The 20,000-nt window shown below is 49.5% G+C and overlaps 1 protein-coding gene across 1 annotated transcript in view; it reads left to right on the top strand.

The window, feature by feature from the left end:
* LOC139546223 (receptor-type tyrosine-protein phosphatase-like N) overlaps positions 1-20,000 on the top strand; it is a 150,201-nt gene that overhangs the window by 50,461 nt on the left and 79,740 nt on the right. Inside the window, exon 12 of the mRNA XM_071354351.1 lies at positions 1,832-1,896. Coding sequence (XP_071210452.1) covers positions 1,832-1,896 — 65 coding nt within the window. The remainder of the gene's footprint in view (positions 1-1,831; positions 1,897-20,000) is intronic.

Raw genomic sequence — 20,000 nt, 5'->3', positions numbered from 1 at the left:
AATTGGTATGTCGAATTTTATGTTCCTTTTGATGGCGTAAAAGGCCTTGCCTTGTCTCTCAGATCGTTCACAGCTTTGTGGAAGTTACCTGTGGCGCTGATGTTTAGGTCGAGGTATGTATAGTGTTTTGTGTGCTCTAGGGCAACGGTGTCTAGATGGAATTTGTATTTGTTGTCCTGGCAACTGGACCTTTTTTGGAACACCATTATTTTTGTCTTACTGAGATGTACTCTCAGTCTGGCCCAGGTCTGACAGAATCTGTGCAGAAGATCTAGGTGCTGCTGTAGACCCTCCTTGGTTGGGGACAGAAGCACCAGATCATCAGCAAACAGTAGACATTTGACTTCAGATTCTAGTAGGGTAAGGCCAGGTGCTTCAGACTGTTCTAGTGCCCTCGCCAATTCGTTGATATATATGTGGAAGAGGGTGGGGCTCAAGCTTCATCCCTGTCTCACTCCACAGCCCTGTGGAAAGAAATACGTGTGTTTTTTAACCGCACACTTGTTGTTTGTGTACATGGATTTTTATGTCGTATGTTTTTCCCCCTAACACCACTTTCCATCAATTTGCAGCCGCTCAAATTGAGTCAAAATAATTTTTTTATTCAACAAAGCATGAGAAGATTTTGCCTTTGTTTTGGTTTGTTTATTTGTCAATTAGGACGTGCAGGGTGAATACGTGGTCTGTCGTACGGTAATTTGGTAAAAAACCAATTTGACATTTGCTCAGTACATTGTTTTCACTGAGGAAATGTACGAGTCTGCTGTTAATGATAATGCAGAGGATTTTCCCAAGGTTGCTGTTGACGCATATCCTACGGTAATTATTGGGGTCAAATTTGTCTCCACTTTTGTGGATTGGGGTGATCAGTCCTTGGTTCCAAATATTGGGGAAGATGCCAGAGCTGAGGCTGATGTTAAAGACTTTAACTATAGCCAATTGGAATTTGTGGTTTGTATATTTTATCATTTAATTTAGTATACCATCAACACCACATGCCTTTTTGGTTTGGAGGGTTTGTATTTTGTCCTGTAGTTCATTCAATGTAATTGGAGAATCCAGTGGGTTCTGGTAGTCTATGCCTGAGTCCCTCCGTAGGGTCAGAGTTCATAATAGCTGACATAGAGGCTCATGGTTAAAACGTGGTGCACTAAAACAGGGATGTGCCACATAGACAGAATAGTGGCACATAGACAGAATAGTGGCACATAGACAGAACAGTGGCACATAGACAGAACAGTGGCACATAGACAGAACAGTGGCACATAGACAGAATAGTGGCACATAGACAGAACAGTGGCACATAGACAGAACAGTGGCACATAGACAGAATAGTGGCACATAGACAGAACAGTGGCACATAGACAGAATAGTGGCACATAGACAGAACAGTGGCACATAGACAGAATAGTGGCACATAGACAGAACAGTGGCACATAGACAGAATAGTGGCACATAGACAGAACAGTGGCACATAGACAGAATAGTGGCACATAGACAGAATAGTGGCACATAGACAGAATAGCGGCACATAGACAGAACAGTGGCACATAGACAGAATAGTGGCACATAGACAGAACAGTGGCACATAGACAGAACAGTGGCACATAGACAGAACAGTGGCACATAGACAGAATAGTGGCACATAGACAGAATAGTGGCACATAGACAGAACAGTGGCACATAGACAGAATAGCGGCACATAGACAGAATAGCGGCACATAGACAGAATAGTGGCACATAGACAGAACAGTGGCACATAGACAGAACAGTGTGTTGAAAATCATGAATAACGACTGTTTTGGTTTGTGTGTGTTTTTGTCTCTGTCAGCGTCTCAGAAGTCCTTTCTAGAGTCTGAGACAGGGTTGAAGATACTGCAGACTGGTGTGGGAGAGGTACAGTAGAACTTCCTTCAGTCCTTCTTCATGTCACCAACCCTCTCTAGAGGGGGCACACTTAGACGAGGGTGACTCTCTCTGCCTTTATGCCTTTACACTCTCTTTCTCTCTCTCTCTTTCTTTCTCTATCTCTCCATGGGTTGGTAACACTGCAAGGAGTTGAGTAATACAGTAGAATGATACAGGACAACTTTGATAAATGTCTATGTATTGATCTAGCTAGACCCAGAGCCATCTCCAGCTGCCTTGGAGACAAGTCTCATGACTCTTTCTATCTATGTCTCTCTGACGCTCTGTCTCTCTCCCCTCTTTTGTAGTTCCTCCTCTCCCTCTTCTCTCTTCCGGAAAGGGTCCCTATAAACTTAGAATCAATTTAGATAAAATTTTATTTGGCACATGTGCTGAAAAGGTGTAGACCTTACAGTGAAATGCTTACATACAAGCCCTTAACCAACAATGGAATTTTAAGAAAAATAAGTGCTAAGTAAAAAATGGGGAAAAAATTTAACAAATCAATAAAAACAGCAGCAGTAAAATAACAAGTAAGGCTATATACAGGGTGTTACGGTACAGAGTCAATGTGGAGACTATATACAGGGGGTACCGGTACAGAGTCAATGTGGAGGCTATATACAGGGGGTACCGGTACAGAGTCAATGTGGAGGCTATATACAAGGGGTACCGGTACAGAGTCAATGTGGAGGCTATATACAGGGTGTTACGGTACAGAGTCAATGTGGAGGCAAAATACAAGGGTTTCCGGTACAGAGTTAATGTGGAGACTATATACAGGGGGTACCGATACAGAGTCAATGTGGAGGCCATATACAGGGGATACCGATACAGAGTCAATGTGGAGGCTATATACAGGGTGTTACAGTACAGAGTCATTGTGGAGGCTATATACAGGGTGTTACGGTACAGAGTCAATGTGGAGGCTATATACAGGGTGTTACGGTACAGAGTCAATGTGGAGGCTATATACAGGGGGTACCTGTACAGAGTCAATGTGGAGGCTATATACAGGGGGGTACCAGTATATAGTCAATCTGGAGGCTATATACAGGAGGTACCTGTACAGAGTCAATGTGGAGGCTATATACAGGGGTACCGGTACAGAGTCAATGTGGAGGCTATATACAGGGTGTTACGGTACAGAGTCATTGTGGAGGCTATATACAGGGTGTTACGGTACAGAGTCAGTGTGGAGGCTATATACAGGGTATTACGGTACAGAGTCAATGTGGAGGCTATATACAGGGTGTTACGGTACAGAGTCATTGTGGAGGCTGTATACAGGGTGTTACGGTACAGTCAATGTGGAGGCTATATACAGGGTGTTACGGTACAGAGTCATTGTGGAGGCTATATACAGGGTGTTACGGTACAGAGTCAATGTGGAGGCTATATACAGGGTGTTACGGTACAGAGTGAATGTGGAGGCTATATACAGGGTGTTACAGTACAGAGTCAATGTGGAGGTTATATACAGGGTGTTACGGTACAGAGTCATTGTGGAGGCTATATACAGGGTGTTACGGTACAGAGTCAATGTGGAGGCTATATACAAGGGGTACCGGTACAGAGTCAATGTGGAGGCTATATACAGGGTGTTACGGTACAGAGTCAATGTGGAGGCTATATACATGGGGGTACCAGTACAGAGTCAATGTGGAGGCTATATACAGGGGGTACCTGTACAGAGTCAATGTGGAGGCTATATACAGGGGGGTACCAGTATAGAGTCAATGTGGAGGCTATATACAGGAGGTACCTGTACAGAGTCAATGTGGAGGCTATATACAGGGGGTACCGGTACAGGGTGAATGTGGAGGCTATATACAGGGGGTACTGGTACAGAGTAAATGTGGAGACTATATACAGGGTGTTACGGTACAGAGTCAATGTGGAGGCTATATACAGGGTGTTACGGTACAGAGTCATTGTGGAGGCTATATACAGGGTGTTACGGTACAGAGTCAATGTGGAGGCTATATACAGGGGGTACCGGTACAGAGTCAATGTGGAGGCTATATACAGGGTGTTACGGTACAGAGTCAATGTGGAGGCTATATACAGGGTGTTACGGTACAGAGTCATTGTGGAGGCTATATACAGGGTGTTACGGTACAGAGTCAATGTGGAGGCTATATACAGGGTGTTACGGTACAGAGTCATTGTGGAGGCTATATACAGGGTGTTACGGTACAGAGTCAATGTGGAGGCTATATACAGGGTGTTACGGTACAGAGTCAATGTGGAGGCTATATTCAGGGTGTTACGGTACAGAGTCAATGTGGAGGCTATATACAGGGTGTTATGGTACAGAGTCATTGTGGAGGCTATATACAGGGTGTTACGGTACAGAGTCAATGTGGAGGCTATATACAGGGTGTTACGGTACAGAGTCATTGTGGAGGCTATATACAGGGTGTTACGGTACAGAGTCAATGTGGAGGCTATATACAGGGGGTACCGGTACAGAGTCAATGTGGAGGCTATATACAGGGTGTTACAGTACAGAGTCATTGTGGAGGCTATATACAGGGTGTTACGGTACAGAGTCAATGTGGAGGCTATATACAAGGTGTTACGGTACAGAGTCAATGTGGAGGCTATATACAGGGGGTACCGGTACAGAGTCAATGTGGAGGCTATATACAAGGGGTACCGGTACAGAGTCAATGTGGAGGCTATATACAGGGTGTTACGGTACAGAGACAATGTGGAGGCTATATACAGGGGGTACCTGTACAGAGTCAATGTGGAGGCTATATACAGGGGGGTACCAGTATATAGTCAATCTGGAGGCTATATACAGGAGGTACCTGTACAGAGTCAATGTAGAGGCTATATACAGGGGTACCGGTACAGAGTCAATGTGGAGGCTATATACAGGGTGTTACGGTACAGAGTCATTGTGGAGGCTATATACAGGGTGTTACGGTACAGAGTCAGTGTGGAGGCTATATACAGGGTATTACGGTACAGAGTCAATGTGGAGGCTATATACAGGGTGTTACGGTACAGAGTCATTGTGGAGGCTGTATACAGGGTGTTACGGTACAGTCAATGTGGAGGCTATATACAGGGTGTTACGGTACAGAGTCATTGTGGAGGCTATATACAGGGTGTTACGGTACAGAGTCAATGTGGAGGCTATATACAGGGTGTTACGGTACAGAGTCAATGTGGAGGTTATATACAGGGTGTTACGGTACAGAGTCATTGTGGAGGCTATATACAGGGTGTTACAGTACAGAGTCAATGTGGAGGCTATATACAAGGGGTACCGGTACAGAGTCAATGTGGAGGCTATATACAGGGTGTTACGGTACAGAGTCAATGTGGAGGCTATATACAGGGGGGTACCAGTACAGAGTCAATGTGGAGGCTATATACAGGGGGTACCTGTACAGAGTCAATGTGGAGGCTATATACAGGGGGGTACCAGTATAGAGTCAATGTGGAGGCTATATACAGGAGGTACCTGTACAGAGTCAATGTGGAGGCTATATACAGGGGGTACCGGTACAGGGTGAATGTGGAGGCTATATACAGGGGGTACTGGTATAGAGTAAATGTGGAGGCTTTTTAAAGGGGTACCGGTATAGAGTCAATGTGGAGACTATATACAGGGTGTTACGGTACAGAGTCAATGTGGAGGCTATATACAGGGTGTTACGGTACAGAGTCATTGTGGAGGCTATATACAGGGGGTACCATTACAGAGTCAATGTGGAGGCTATATACAGGGGGTACCGGTACAGAGTCAATGTGGAGGCTATATACAGGGTGTTACGGTACAGAGTCAATGTGGAGGCTATATACAGGGGGTACCGGTACAGAGTCAATGTGGAGGCTATATACAGGGGGTACCGGTACAGAGTCAATGTGGAGGCTATATACAGGGTGTTACGGAACAGAGTCAATGTGGAGGCTATATACAGGGTGTTACGGTACAGCGTCAATGTGGAGGCTATATACAGGGGGTACTGGTACAGAGTCAATGTGGAGGCTATATACAAGGGGTACCGGTACAGAGTCAATGTGGAGGCTATATACAGGGTGTTACGGTACAGAGACAATGTGGAGGCTATATACAGGGGGTACCTGTACAGAGTCAATGTGGAGGCTATATACAGGGGGGTACCAGTATATAGTCAATCTGGAGGCTATATACAGGAGGTACCTGTACAGAGTCAATGTAGAGGCTATATACAGGGGTACCGGTACAGAGTCAATGTGGAGGCTATATACAGGGTGTTACGGTACAGAGTCATTGTGGAGGCTATATACAGGGTGTTACGGTACAGAGTCAGTGTGGAGGCTATATACAGGGTATTACGGTACAGAGTCAATGTGGAGGCTATATACAGGGTGTTACGGTACAGAGTCATTGTGGAGGCTGTATACAGGGTGTTACTGTACAGTCAATGTGGAGGCTATATACAGGGTGTTACGGTACAGAGTCATTGTGGAGGCTATATACAGGGTGTTACGGTACAGAGTCATTGTGGAGGCTATATACAGGGTGTTACGGTACAGAGTCAATGTGGAGGCTATATACAAGGGGTACCGGTACAGAGTCAATGTGGAGGCTATATACAGGGTGTTACGGTACAGAGTCAATGTGGAGGCTATATACAGGGGGGTACCAGTACAGAGTCAATGTGGAGGCTATATACAGGGGGTACCTGTACAGAGTCAATGTGGAGGCTATATACAGGGGGGTACCAGTATAGAGTCAATGTGGAGGCTATATACAGGAGGTACCTGTACAGAGTCAATGTGGAGGCTATATACAGGGGGTACCGGTACAGGGTGAATGTGGAGGCTATATACAGGGGGTACTGGTACAGAGTCAATGTGGAGGCTATATACAGGGGGTACCGGTACAGAGTCAATGTGCAGGCTTTTTAAAGGGGTACCGGTACAGAGTCAATGTGGAGACTATATACAGGGTGTTACGGTACAGAGTCAATGTGGAGGCTATATACAGGGTGTTACGGTACAGAGTCATTGTGGAGGCTATATACAGGGTGTTACGGTACAGAGTCATTTTGGAGGCTATATACAGGGTGTTACGGTGCAGAGTCATTGTGGAGGCTATATACAGGGTGTTACGGTACAGAGTCAATGTGGAGGCTATATACAGGGGGTACCAGTACAGAGTCAATGTGGAGGCTATATACAGGGAGTACCGGTACAGAGTCAATGTGGAGGCTATATACAGGGTGTTACGGTACAGAGTCAATGTGGAGGCTATATACAGGGTGTTACGGTACAGAGTCATTTTGGAGGCTATATACAGGGTGTTACGGTGCAGAGTCATTGTGGAGGCTATATACAGGGTGTTACGGTACAGAGTCAATGTGGAGGCTATATACAGGGGGTACCAGTACAGAGTCAATGTGGAGGCTATATACAGGGTGTTACGGTACAGAGTCAATGTGGAGGCTATATACAGGGGGTACCGGTACAGAGTCAATGTGGAGGCTATATACAGGGGGTACCGGTACAGAGTCAATGTGGAGGCTATATACAGGGTGTTACGGAACAGAGTCAATGTGGAGGCTATATACAGGGTGTTACGGTACAGCGTCAATGTGGAGGCTATATACAGGGGGTACTGGTACAGAGTCAACGTGCGGGGGCACAGGTTAGTCGAGGTAATTGAGGTAATATGTGTCCTCACTGGGGCCCTCCACTGTGTGTCCTCACTGAGGCCTGCTGCTGTGTCCTCACTGAGGCCTGCCCCTGTGTCCTCACAGGGCCCTGCCCCTGTGTCCTCACTGAGGCCTGCCCCTGTGTCCTCACTGAGGCCTGCCGCTGTGTCCTCACTGAGGCCTGCCCCTGTGTCCTCACTGAGGCCTGCCCCTGTGTCCTCACTGAGGCCTGCCCCTGTGTCCTCACTGAGGCCTGCCCCTGTGTCCTCACTCGGGCCTGCCCCTGTGTCCTCACTGAGGCCTGCCCCTGTGTCCTCACTGAGGCCTGCCCCTGTGTCCTCACTGAGGCCTGCCCCTGTGTCCTCACTGAGGCCAGCTGCTGTGATGAGTGAGCCACGGTCCTCTCCCTCCATGCGCTCGAGAGAACAATTCTATTCTGATCGTATAACATTTCAAAAATGCATTTTCAGGAACTTTTCAAAATAAATGTTTTGATGTGTGCTTATTGTCTTGCTGGAAGATCCACTTGCTGCCAAGTGTCTGGCAGCAAGTGGATCTTCCAGCAAGACAATAAGCACACATCAAAATCCACAAAGAAATTGTTAATTGACCACAAAATCAACGTTTTGCAATGGCCATCTCAGTCTCCGGACTTCAACCCCATTGAAAACCTGTGGTTGGAATTGAAGAGGGCAGTCCATAATTACTGATGAAGGATATCAAGGATCTGGACTTCAACCCCATTGAAAACCTGTGGTTTTGAATTGAAGAGGGCAGTCCATAATAACAGATGAAGGATATCAAGGATCTGGACAGATTATGTATGGTGGAATGGTCTAACGTCCCTCCCGTAAAATAAAAGTTTAATAAAAGTTTGAATAAAAGTAGTTAATTTTGTAAATCGATCCTAAGTCATAGACCTAATATATGCACCTTATGTAAAAAATAGTATTAGTTAGCTTGTCCCCTATAACAACAAGTTCAAGCGTAACCAGATAAACTTGCTTTGAAGATAAAACTACTTTCAACACGCACTAACCCCGTGTCCCAGTCGCTAGACTAGTGACTTCAACTAGTTTTGGCTGCCATCTAGTGGAAAGGAATGGTAACTACACTGGGCATCTCGTTGGCAGAGTAGTGACTTCAACTAGTTTTGGCTGCCATCTAGTGGAAAGGAATGGTATCTACACTGGGCATCTCGTTGGCAGAGTAGTGACTTCAACTAGCTTTGGCTGCCATCTAGTGGAAAGGAATGGTAACTACACTGGGCATCTCGTTGGCAGAGTAGTGACTTCAACTAGCTTTGGCTGCCATCTAGTGGAAAGAAATGGTATCTACACTGGGCATCTCGTTGGCAGAGTAGTGACTTCAACTAGCTTTGGCTGCCATCTAGTGGAAAGAAATGGTAACTATACTGGACAGCTAGTTGTCAGAGTCAAAGTAGACTTTAATAATATATGCCATTCAGCAGACGCCATTATCCAAAGCGAACTGGGTACATGGTATTGGAAACAGATCATAGAAACAGGATTACAGTGTTGATCTCATGGATGGTCAGTCCTTGCATCTATAGCTCTGTCTATTAATCTTTATTAATCTTTATTCATATTTTTACCCAAAGAGGAGCAGGGAAACACTTTGTTATTGTTTCTACTGCTGATTGACACTTTAAGAAGTTAAAATGCAGATTAAATACACACCAAAAATATGTTACAGATACTACATAAATGTCCCATCACTCAGACAGTTAGTGAATACACAACATCCAGCACAGCAAACAATCAATCAAATATATTTTACAAAAGCCCTTTTTGTTACATCAAAATAATAACCGTAGTGGTTATAGAAGGTGCATGTGTTTAACACCTCAGGAGAACATGTCAGTTGGCTTTTCATAGCTGAGCATTCAGAGGTTTAGAGAGAGAGAGTCAAAACAGCAGGACCGGGACAAGGTAGCACAATGGTTGAAACGGGTAAAAGAAATCTGGTGGGAAAAACAATTCTACTCCAATTCCCTTTATGGATGGGGTGTATCTTTGAATTCGCTGTTGAATGGCCTGCTCCCTCTCCATGTTTTCGGGAACACCATCCCGCTCCTCCTAAAAGTGATCGATAGTATATCTTGGCACTGTGATGATTGTGGCTCTGAGCTCTCAGGTTCATACAGCGAGTTGTGGTCTTCACTGCTCTCACTCTCTGCGTCAGCTCCATCTGTGGCGTATTGGGGCAGGACTCGGTTGCATACTGATGGTGGTGAGCTCAATCTAGCTGGGCCCTGAGCTCTTTAGTGATGGTCCCGGTGGACCTCTTCTCCGCCGCAGCACAGGAACACTCTGGCACCCAGGGCCCAGTTTTGTATGCTGTACTAACCGTTCTCTCCTGTTGGTAGAAAACAATTAAGGTATCTATTAGGCTAAAGTTATATTCAAGAATCACTGCAGATACTTTAACTAAACTAGCCTTAGAAATAACATGGATTAGCATGTACCACCGCTGCCTCCTCCTGCACGGTCTGCCTCCTCCTGCACAGTCTGCTTCCTCCTGCACAGTCTGCCTCCTCCTGCACAGTCTGCCTCCTCCTGCACAGTCTGCCTCCTCCTGCACAGTCTGCTTCCTCCTGCACAGTCTGCTTCCTCCCGCACAGTCTGCCTCCTCCCGCACAGTCTGCTTCCTCCTGCACAGTCTGCCTTGCACAGTCTGCCTCCTCCTGCACAGTCTGCCTCCTCCTGCACAGTCTGCCTCCTCCTGCACAGTCTGCTTCCTCCTGCACAGTCTGCTTCCTCCCGCACAGTCTGCCTCCTCCCGCACAGTCTGCTTCCTCCTGCACAGTCTGCCTTGCACAGTCTGCCTCCTCCTGCACAGTCTGCTTCCTCCTGCACAGTCTGCCTCCTCCTGCACAGTCTGCCTCCTCCTGCACAGTCTGCTTCCTCCTGCACAGTCTGCCTCCTCCTGCACAGTCTGCCTCCTCCTGCACAGTCTGCCTCCTCCTGCACAGTCTGCCTCCTCCTGCACAGTCTGCCTCCTCCCGCACAGTCTGCCTCCTCCCGCACAGTCTGCCTCCTCCCGCACAGTCTGCCTCCTCCCACACAGTAGTCTGCCTCCTCCTGCACAGTCTGTCTCCTCCTGCACAGTCTGCCTCCTCCTGCACAGTCTGCCTCCTCCTGCACGGTCTGCCTCCTCCTGCACAGTCTGCCTCCTCCTGCACAGTCTGCCTCCTCCTGCACAGTCTGCCTCCTCCTGCACAGTCTGCCTCTTCCTGCACAGTCTGCCTCTTCCTGCACAGTCTGCCTCTTTCTGCACAGTCTGCCTCTTCCTGCACAGTCTGCCTCCTCCCGCACAGTCTGCCTCCTCCCGCACAGTCTGCCTCCTCCCACACAGTAGTCTGCCTCCTCCTGCACAGTCTGCCTCCTCCTGTACAGTCTGCCTCCTCCTGCACAGTCAGCCTCCTCCTGTACAGTCTGCCTCCTCCTGCACAGTCTGCCTCCTCCTGCACAGTCTGCCTCTTCCTGCACAGTCTGCCTCCTCCTGCACAGTCTGCCTCCAGGATGAAAACATTTTCAGGGATGTTTTGTCATTAAGACAACTGAACCTGCATATATCTGTCTGCTTTTTCCACACACACACACACACACACACACACACACACACACACACACACACACACACACACACACAGGAAATAAAGGGACATTTATTTTTCAGCAAACATTAGCTATGTCAACCTCAGTCTAGCTAAATGACGGTGGAGCTAACAAAACATTACAAAAACAAATCTGTCGACAAAATGTATTACAGTACTTGAAATGTATTACAGTACTTGACTGTGCAGCGGTACACGGATAAACTGGGTTGCAATTTTAGTTGCAGTTGAGTTGCTTGTTAACGTTATTTGCTGGGGCAATTAGCTAGTTACCTTCAACTAGAGTTGCAACAAAGTTGTCCAGTGTCTAACGCTAGCCTAGTCAACAACAGTCATGACCGGTTAACGTTTACTCTGGGGCTCCATTGCATTGACTCGCGTCGCCTCCTCCGTTCAGTCGCATTTAATAATTTACTCCGAAGTCAGCGATGTTGATGATGGTCGGTCGGTATCCCTTACACCATAACATCGAAAGTGCCCTTCATCGCGAAGTCTACCTCAGCGAAATGCTGTCTGCAGATCCTGCGAGTTCGAGCTGGCACGTCCTTCCTGTTCGGGACATGGAGCCACTTCTTCAAAAGTTGTGCGTCCTCGGGCAGCCGATGGTAGTTTACCGAGGGATTTTGTTTGGAGCCAATTAATCTAGCCTGGCGCTATACAGTTCCTGTTTGAATTACTACTTGTTTTTGCCATCTACGTTGTCCGACCCTAACCTCACTGTCTTCGTTGTCCTCCCCTAATCTCACTCTCTTCGTTGTCCGACCCTAACCTCACTGTCTTCGTTGTCCGACCCTAACCTCACTCTCTTCGTTGTCCGACCCTAACCTCACTCTCTTCGTTGTCCTCCCCTAACCTCACTCTCTTCGTTGTCCGACCCTAACCTCACTCTCTTCGTTGTCCGACCCTAACCTCACTCTCTTCGTTGTCCTCCCCTAACCTCACTCTCTTCGTTGTCCTCCCCTATCCTCACTCTCTTCGTTGTCCTCCCCTAACCTCACTCTCTTCGTTGTCCTCCCCTAACCTCACTCTCTTCGTTGTCCTCCCCTAACCTCACTCTCTTCGTTGTCCTCCCCTAACCTCACTCTCTTCGTTGTCCTCCCCTAACCTCACTCTCTTCGTTGTCCGTCCCTGACCTCACTCTCTTCGTTGTCCTCCCCTAACCTCACTCTCTTCGTTGTCCGACCCTAACCTCACTCTCTTCGTTGTCCGACCCTAACCTCACTCTCTTCGTTGTCCTCCCCTAACCTCACTCTCTACGTTGTCCTCCCCTAACCTCACTCTCTTCGTTGTCCTCCCCTAACCTCACTCTCTTCGTTGTCCTCCCCTAACCTCACTCTCTTCGTTGTCCTCCCCTAACCTCACTCTCTTCGTTGTCCGACCCTAACCTCACTCTCTTCGTTGTCCGACCCTAACCTCACTCTCTTCGTTGTCCGACCCTAACCTCACTCTCTTCGTTGTCCGACCCTAACCTCACTCTCTTCGTTGTCCGACCCTAACCTCACTCTCTTCGTTGTCCGACCCTAACCTCACTCTCTTCGTTGTCCTCCCCTAACCTCACTCTCTTCGTTGTCCTCCCCTAACCTCACTCTCTTCGTTGTCCTCCCCTAACCTCACTCTCTTCGTTGTCCTCCCCTAACCTCACTCTCTTCGTTGTCCTCCCCTAACCTCACTCTCTTCGTTGTCCTCCCCTAACCTCACTCTCTTCGTTGTCCGACCCTAACCTCACTCTCTTCGTTGTCCGACCCTAACCTCACTCTCTTCGTTGTCCGACCCTAACCTCACTCTCTTCGTTGTCCGACCCTAACCTCACTCTCTTCGTTGTCCTCCCCTATTCTCACTCTCTTCGTTGTCCTCCTCTAACCTCACTCTCTTCGTTGTCCGCCCCTAAACTCACTCTCTTCGTTGTCCTCCCCTAACCTCACTCACTTCGTTGTCCTCCCCTAACCTCACTCTCTTCGTTGTCCTCCCCTAACCTCACTCTCTTCGTTGTCCTCCCCTACTCTCTTCGTTGTCCTCCCCTAACCTCACTCTCTTCGTTGTCCGACCCTAACCTCACTCTCTTCGTTGTCCTCCTCTAACCTCACTCTCTTCGTTGTCCTCCCCTAAACTCACTCTCTTCGTTGTCCGCCCCTAACCTCACTCTCTTCGTTGTCCTCCCCTAACCTCACTCTCTTCGTTGTCCTCCCCTAAACTCACTCTCTTCGTTGTCCTCCCCTAACCTCACTCTCTTCGTTGTCCTCCCCTAACCTCACTCTCTTCGTTGTCCTCCCCTAACCTCACTCTCTTCGTTGTCCGCCCCTAAACTCACTCTCTTCGTTGTCCTCCCCTAACCTCACTCTCTTCGTTGTCCGACCCTAACCTCACTCTCTTCGTTGTCCGACCCTAACCTCACTCTCTTCGTTGTCCTCCCCTATTCTCACTCTCTTCGTTGTCCTCCCCTAACCTCACTCTCTTCGTTGTCCTCCCCTAACCTCACTCTCTTCGTTGTCCTCCCCTAACCTCACTGTCTTCGTTGTCCTCCCCTAACCTCACTCTCTTCGTTGTCCTCCCCAAACCTCACTCTCTTCGTTGTCCTCCCCTAACCTCACTCTCTTCGTTGTCCTCCCCTAACCTCACTCTCTTCGTTGTCCTCCCCTAACCTCACTCTCTTCGTTGTCCTCCCCTAACCTCACTCTCTTCGTTGTCCTCCCCTAACCTCACTCTCTTCGTTGTCCTCCCCTAACCTCACTCTCTTCGTTGTCCTCCCCTAACCTCACTCTCTTCGTTGTCCGACCCTAACCTCACTCTCTTCGTTGTCCTCCCCTATTCTCACTCTCTTCGTTGTCCTCCCCTAACCTCACTCTCTTCGTTGTCCTCCTCTAACCTCACTCTCTTCGTTGTCCGCCCCTAAACTCACTCTCTTCGTTGTCCTCCCCTAACCTCACTCTCTTCGTTGTCCTCCCCTAACCTCACTCTCTTCGTTGTCCGCCCCTAACCTCACTCTCTTCGTTGTCCTCCCCTAAACTCACTCTCTTCGTTGTCCGCCCCTAACCTCACTCTCTTCGTTGTCCTCCCCTAACCTCACTCTCTTCGTTGTCCGCCCCTAACCTCACTCTCTTCGTTGTCCTCCCCTAACCTCACTCTCTTCGTTGTCCTCCCCTAACCTCACTCTCTTCGTTGTCCTCCCCTAACCTCACTCTCTTCGTTGTCCTCCCCTAACCTCACTCTCTTCGTTGTCCTCCCCTAACCTCACTCTCTTCGTTGTCCTCCCCTAACCTCACTCTCTTCGTTGTCCTCCCCTAACCTCACTCTCTTCGTTGTCCTCCCCTAACCTCACTCTCTTCGTTGTCCTCCCCTAACCTCACTCTCTTCGTTGTCCTCCCCTAACCTCACTCTCTTCGTTGTCCTCCCCTAACCTCACTCTCTTCGTTGTCCTCCCCTAACCTCACTCTCTTCGTTGTCCTCCCCTAACCTCACTCTCTTCGTTGTCCTCCCCTAACCTCACTCGCTTCGTTGTCCGACCCTAACCTCACTCTCTTCGTTGTTCTCCCCTAACCTCACTCTCTTCGTTGTCCTCCCCTAACCTCACTCTCTTCGTTGTCCTCCCCTAACCTCACTCTCTTCGTTGTCCTCCCCTAACCTCACTCTCTTCGTTGTCCGACCCTATCCTCACTCTCTTCGTTGTCCTCCCCTAACCTCACTCTCTTCGTTGTCCTCCTCTAACCTCACTCTCTTCGTTGTCCTCCCCTAACCTCACTCTCTTCGTTGTCCGCCCCTAACCTCACTCTCTTCGTTGTCCGCCCCTAAACTCACTCTCTTCGTTGTCCTCCCCTAACCTCACTCTCTTCGTTGTCCTCCCCTAACCTCACTCTCTTCGTTGTCCTCCCCTAACCTCACTCTCTTCGTTGTCCTCCCCTAACCTCACTCTCTTCGTTGTCCTCCCCTAACCTCACTCTCTTCGTTGTCCGCCCCTAACCTCACTCTCTTCGTTGTCCTCCCCTAACCTCACTCTCTTCGTTGTCCGTCCCCTAACCTCACTCTCTTCGTTGTCCTCCCCTAACCTCACTCTCTTCGTTGTCCTCCCCTAACCTCACTCTCTTCGTTGTCCTCCCCTAACCTCACTCTCTTCGTTGTCCTACCTCTAACCTCACTCTCTTCGTTGTCCGACCCTAACCTCACTCTCTTCGTTGTCCTCGACCCTAACCTCACTCTCTTCGTTGTCCTCCCCTAACCTCACTCTCTTCGTTGTCCTCCCCTAACCTCACTCTCTTCGTTGTCCTCCCCTAACCTCACTCTCTTCGTTGTCCTCCCCTAACCTCACTCTCTTCGTTGTCCTCCCCTACTCTCTTCGTTGTCCTCCCCTAACCTCACTCTCTTCGTTGTCCGACCCTAACCTCACTCTCTTCGTTGTCCTCCTCTAACCTCACTCTCTTCGTTGTCCTCCCCTAAACTCACTCTCTTCGTTGTCCGCCCCTAACCTCACTCTCTTCGTTGTCCTCCCCTAACCTCACTCTCTTCGTTGTCCTCCCCTAAACTCACTCTCTTCGTTGTCCTCCCCTAACCTCACTCTCTTCGTTGTCCTCCCCTAACCTCACTCTCTTCGTTGTCCTCCCCTAACCTCACTCTCTTCGTTGTCCGCCCCTAAACTCACTCTCTTCGTTGTCCTCCCCTAACCTCACTCTCTTCGTTGTCCGACCCTAACCTCACTCTCTTCGTTGTCCGACCCTAACCTCACTCTCTTCGTTGTCCTCCCCTATTCTCACTCTCTTCGTTGTCCGACCCTAACCTCACTCTCTTCGTTGTCCTCCCCTAACCTCACTCTCTTCGTTGTCCTCCCCTAACCTCACTGTCTTCGTTGTCCTCCCCTAACCTCACTCTCTTCGTTGTCCTCCCCTAACCTCACTCTCTTCGTTGTCCTCCCCTAACCTCACTCTCTTCGTTGTCCTCCCCTAACCTCACTCTCTTCGTTGTCCTCCCCTAACCTCACTCTCTTCGTTGTCCTCCCCTAACCTCACTCTCTTCGTTGTCCTCCCCTAACCTCACTCTCTTCGTTGTCCTCCCCTAACCTCACTCTCTTCGTTGTCCTCCCCTAACCTCACTCTCTTCGTTGTCCTCCCCTAACCTCACTCTCTTCGTTGTCCTCCCCTAACCTCACTCTCTTCGTTGTCCTCCCCTAACCTCACTCTCTTCGTTGTCCTCCCCTAACCTCACTCTCTTCGTTGTCCTCCCCTAACCTCACTCTCTTCGTTGTCCTCCCCTAACCTCACTCTCTTCGTTGTCCTCCCCTAACCTCACTCTCTTCGTTGTCCGACCCTAACCTCACTCTCTTCGTTGTCCGACCCTAACCTCACTCTCTTCGTTGTCCTCCCCTATTCTCACTCTCTTCGTTGTCCTCCCCTAACCTCACTCTCTTCGTTGTCCTCCCCTAACCTCACTCTCTTCGTTGTCCTCCCCTAACCTCACTCTCTTCGTTGTCCTCCCCTAACCTCACTCTCTTCGTTGTCCTCCCCTAACCTCACTCTCTTCGTTGTCCTCCCCTAACCTCACTCTCTTCGTTGTCCTCCCCTAACCTCACTCTCTTCGTTGTCCTCCCCTAACCTCACTCTCTTCGTTGTCCGACCCTAACCTCACTCTCTTCGTTGTCCTCCTCTAACCTCACTCTCTTCGTTGTCCTCCCCTAAACTCACTCTCTTCGTTGTCCGCCCCTAACCTCACTCTCTTCGTTGTCCTCCCCTAACCTCACTCTCTTCGTTGTCCTCCCCTAAACTCACTCTCTTCGTTGTCCTCCCCTAACCTCACTCTCTTCGTTGTCCTCCCCTAACCTCACTCTCTTCGTTGTCCTCCCCTAACCTCACTCTCTTCGTTGTCCGCCCCTAAACTCACTCTCTTCGTTGTCCTCCCCTAACCTCACTCTCTTCGTTGTCCGACCCTAACCTCACTCTCTTCGTTGTCCGACCCTAACCTCACTCTCTTCGTTGTCCTCCCCTAACCTCACTCTCTTCGTTGTCCTCCCCTAACCTCACTCTCTTCGTTGTCCTCCCCTAACCTCACTCTCTTCGTTGTCCTCCCCTAACCTCACTCTCTTCGTTGTCCTCCCCTAACCTCACTCTCTTCGTTGTCCTCCCCTAACCTCACTCTCTTCGTTGTCCTCCCCTAACCTCACTCTCTTCGTTGTCCTCCCCTAACCTCACTCTCTTCGTTGTCCTCCCCTAACCTCACTCTCTTCGTTGTCCTCCCCTAACCTCACTCTCTTCGTTGTCCTCCCCTAACCTCACTCTCTTCGTTGTCCTCCCCTAACCTCACTCTCTTCGTTGTCCTCCCCTAACCTCACTCTCTTCGTTGTCCGCCCCTAACCTCACTCTCTTCGTTGTCCTCCCCTAACCTCACTCTCTTCGTTGTCCGACCCTAACCTCACTCTCTTCGTTGTCCGACCCTAACCTCACTCTCTTCGTTGTCCTCCCCTATTCTCACTCTCTTCGTTGTCCTCCCCTAACCTCACTCTCTTCGTTGTCCTCCTCTAACCTCACTCTCTTCGTTGTCCTCCCCTAACCTCACTCTCTTCGTTGTCCGCCCCTAAACTCACTCTCTTCGTTGTCCGCCCCTAACCTCACTCTCTTCGTTGTCCTCCCCTAACCTCACTCTCTTCGTTGTCCTCCCCTAAACTCACTCTCTTCGTTGTCCTCCCCTAACCTCACTCTCTTCGTTGTCCTCCCCTAACCTCACTCTCTTCGTTGTCCTCCCCTAACCTCACTCTCTTCGTTGTCCGCCCCTAAACTCACTCTCTTCGTTGTCCTCCCCTAACCTCACTCTCTTCGTTGTCCGACCCTAACCTCACTCTCTTCGTTGTCCGACCCTAACCTCACTCTCTTCGTTGTCCTCCCCTATCCTCACTCTCTTCGTTGTCCTCCCCTAACCTCACTCTCTTCGTTGTCCTCCCCTAACCTCACTCTCTTCGTTGTCCTCCCCTAACCTCACTCTCTTCGTTGTCCTCCCCTAACCTCACTCTCTTCGTTGTCCTCCCCTAACCTCACTCTCTTCGTTGTCCTCCCCTAACCTCACTCTCTTCGTTGTCCTCCCCTAACCTCACTCTCTTCGTTGTCCTCCCCTAACCTCACTCTCTTCGTTGTCCTCCCCTAACCTCACTCTCTTCGTTGTCCTCCCCTAACCTCACTCTCTTCGTTGTCCTCCCCTAACCTCACTCTCTTCGTTGTCCGACCCTAACCTCACTCTCTTCGTTGTCCTCCCCTATTCTCACTCTCTTCGTTGTCCTCCCCTAACCTCACTCTCTTCGTTGTCCTCCTCTAACCTCACTCTCTTCGTTGTCCGCCCCTAAACTCACTCTCTTCGTTGTCCTCCCCTAACCTCACTCTCTTCGTTGTCCTCCCCTAACCTCACTCTCTTCGTTGTCCGCCCCTAACCTCACTCTCTTCGTTGTCCTCCCCTAAACTCACTCTCTTCGTTGTCCGCCCCTAACCTCACTCTCTTCGTTGTCCTCCCCTAACCTCACTCTCTTCGTTGTCCGCCCCTAACCTCACTCTCTTCGTTGTCCTCCCCTAACCTCACTCTCTACGTTGTCCTCCCCTAACCTCACTCTCTTCGTTGTCCTCCCCTAACCTCACTCTCTTCGTTGTCCTCCCCTATTCTCACTCTCTTCGTTGTCCTCCCCTAACCTCACTCGCTTCGTTGTCCGACCCTAACCTCACTCTCTTCGTTGTCCTCCCCTAACCTCACTCTCTTCGTTGTCCTCCCCTAACCTCACTATCTTCGTTGTCCTCCCCTAACCTCACTCTCTTCGTTGTCCTCCCCTAACCTCACTCTCTTCGTTGTCCTCCCCTAACCTCACTCTCTTCGTTGTCCTCCCTAACCTCACTCTCTTCGTTGTCCTCCCCTAACCTCACTCTCTTCGTTGTCCTCCCCTAACCTCACTCTCTTCGTTGACCTCCCCTAACCTCACTCTCTTCATTGTCCTCCCCTAACCTCACTCTCTTCGTTGTCCTCCCCTAACCTCACTCTCTTCGTTGTCCGACCCTAACCTCACTCGCTTCGTTGTCCGACCCTAACCTCACTCTCTTCGTTGTTCTCCCCTAACCTCACTCTCTTCGTTGTCCTCCCCTAACCTCACTCTCTTCGTTGTCCTCCTCTAACCTCACTCTCTTCGTTGTCCTCCCCTAACCTCACTCTCTTCGTTGTCCGACCCTATTCTCACTCTCTTCGTTGTCCTCCCCTAACCTCACTCTCTTCGTTGTCCTCCTCTAACCTCACTCTCTTCGTTGTCCTCCCCTAACCTCACTCTCTTCGTTGTCCGCCCCTAAACTCACTCTCTTCGTTGTCCGCCCCTAAACTCACTCTCTTCGTTGTCCTCCCCTAACCTCACTTTCTTCGTTGTCCTCCCCTAACCTCACTCTCTTCGTTGTCCTCCCCTAACCTCACTCTCTTCGTTGTCCTCCCCTAACCTCACTCTCTTCGTTGTCCTCCCCTAACCTCACTCTCTTCGTTGTCCGCCCCTAACCTCACTCTCTTCGTTGTCCTCCCCTAACCTCACTCTCTTCGTTGTCCTCCCCTAACCTCACTCTCTTCGTTGTCCTCCCCTAACCTCACTCTCTTCGTTGTCCTCCTCTAACCTCACTCTCTTCGTTGTCCTCCCCTAACCTCACTCTCTTCGTTGTCCGACCCTATACTCTCACTCTCTTCGTTGTCCTCCCCTAACCTCACTCTCTTCGTTGTCCTCCCCTAACCTCACTCTCTTCGTTGTCCTCCCCTAACCTCACTCTCTTCGTTGTCCGCCCCTAAACTCACTCTCTTCGTTGTCCTCC

Source organism: Salvelinus alpinus, chromosome 20 (genome assembly GCF_045679555.1).
Source record: "Salvelinus alpinus chromosome 20, SLU_Salpinus.1, whole genome shotgun sequence".
Lineage (NCBI taxonomy): Eukaryota > Metazoa > Chordata > Actinopteri > Salmoniformes > Salmonidae > Salvelinus > Salvelinus alpinus.
This window is presented reverse-complemented; position numbering and strand designations above follow the sequence as displayed.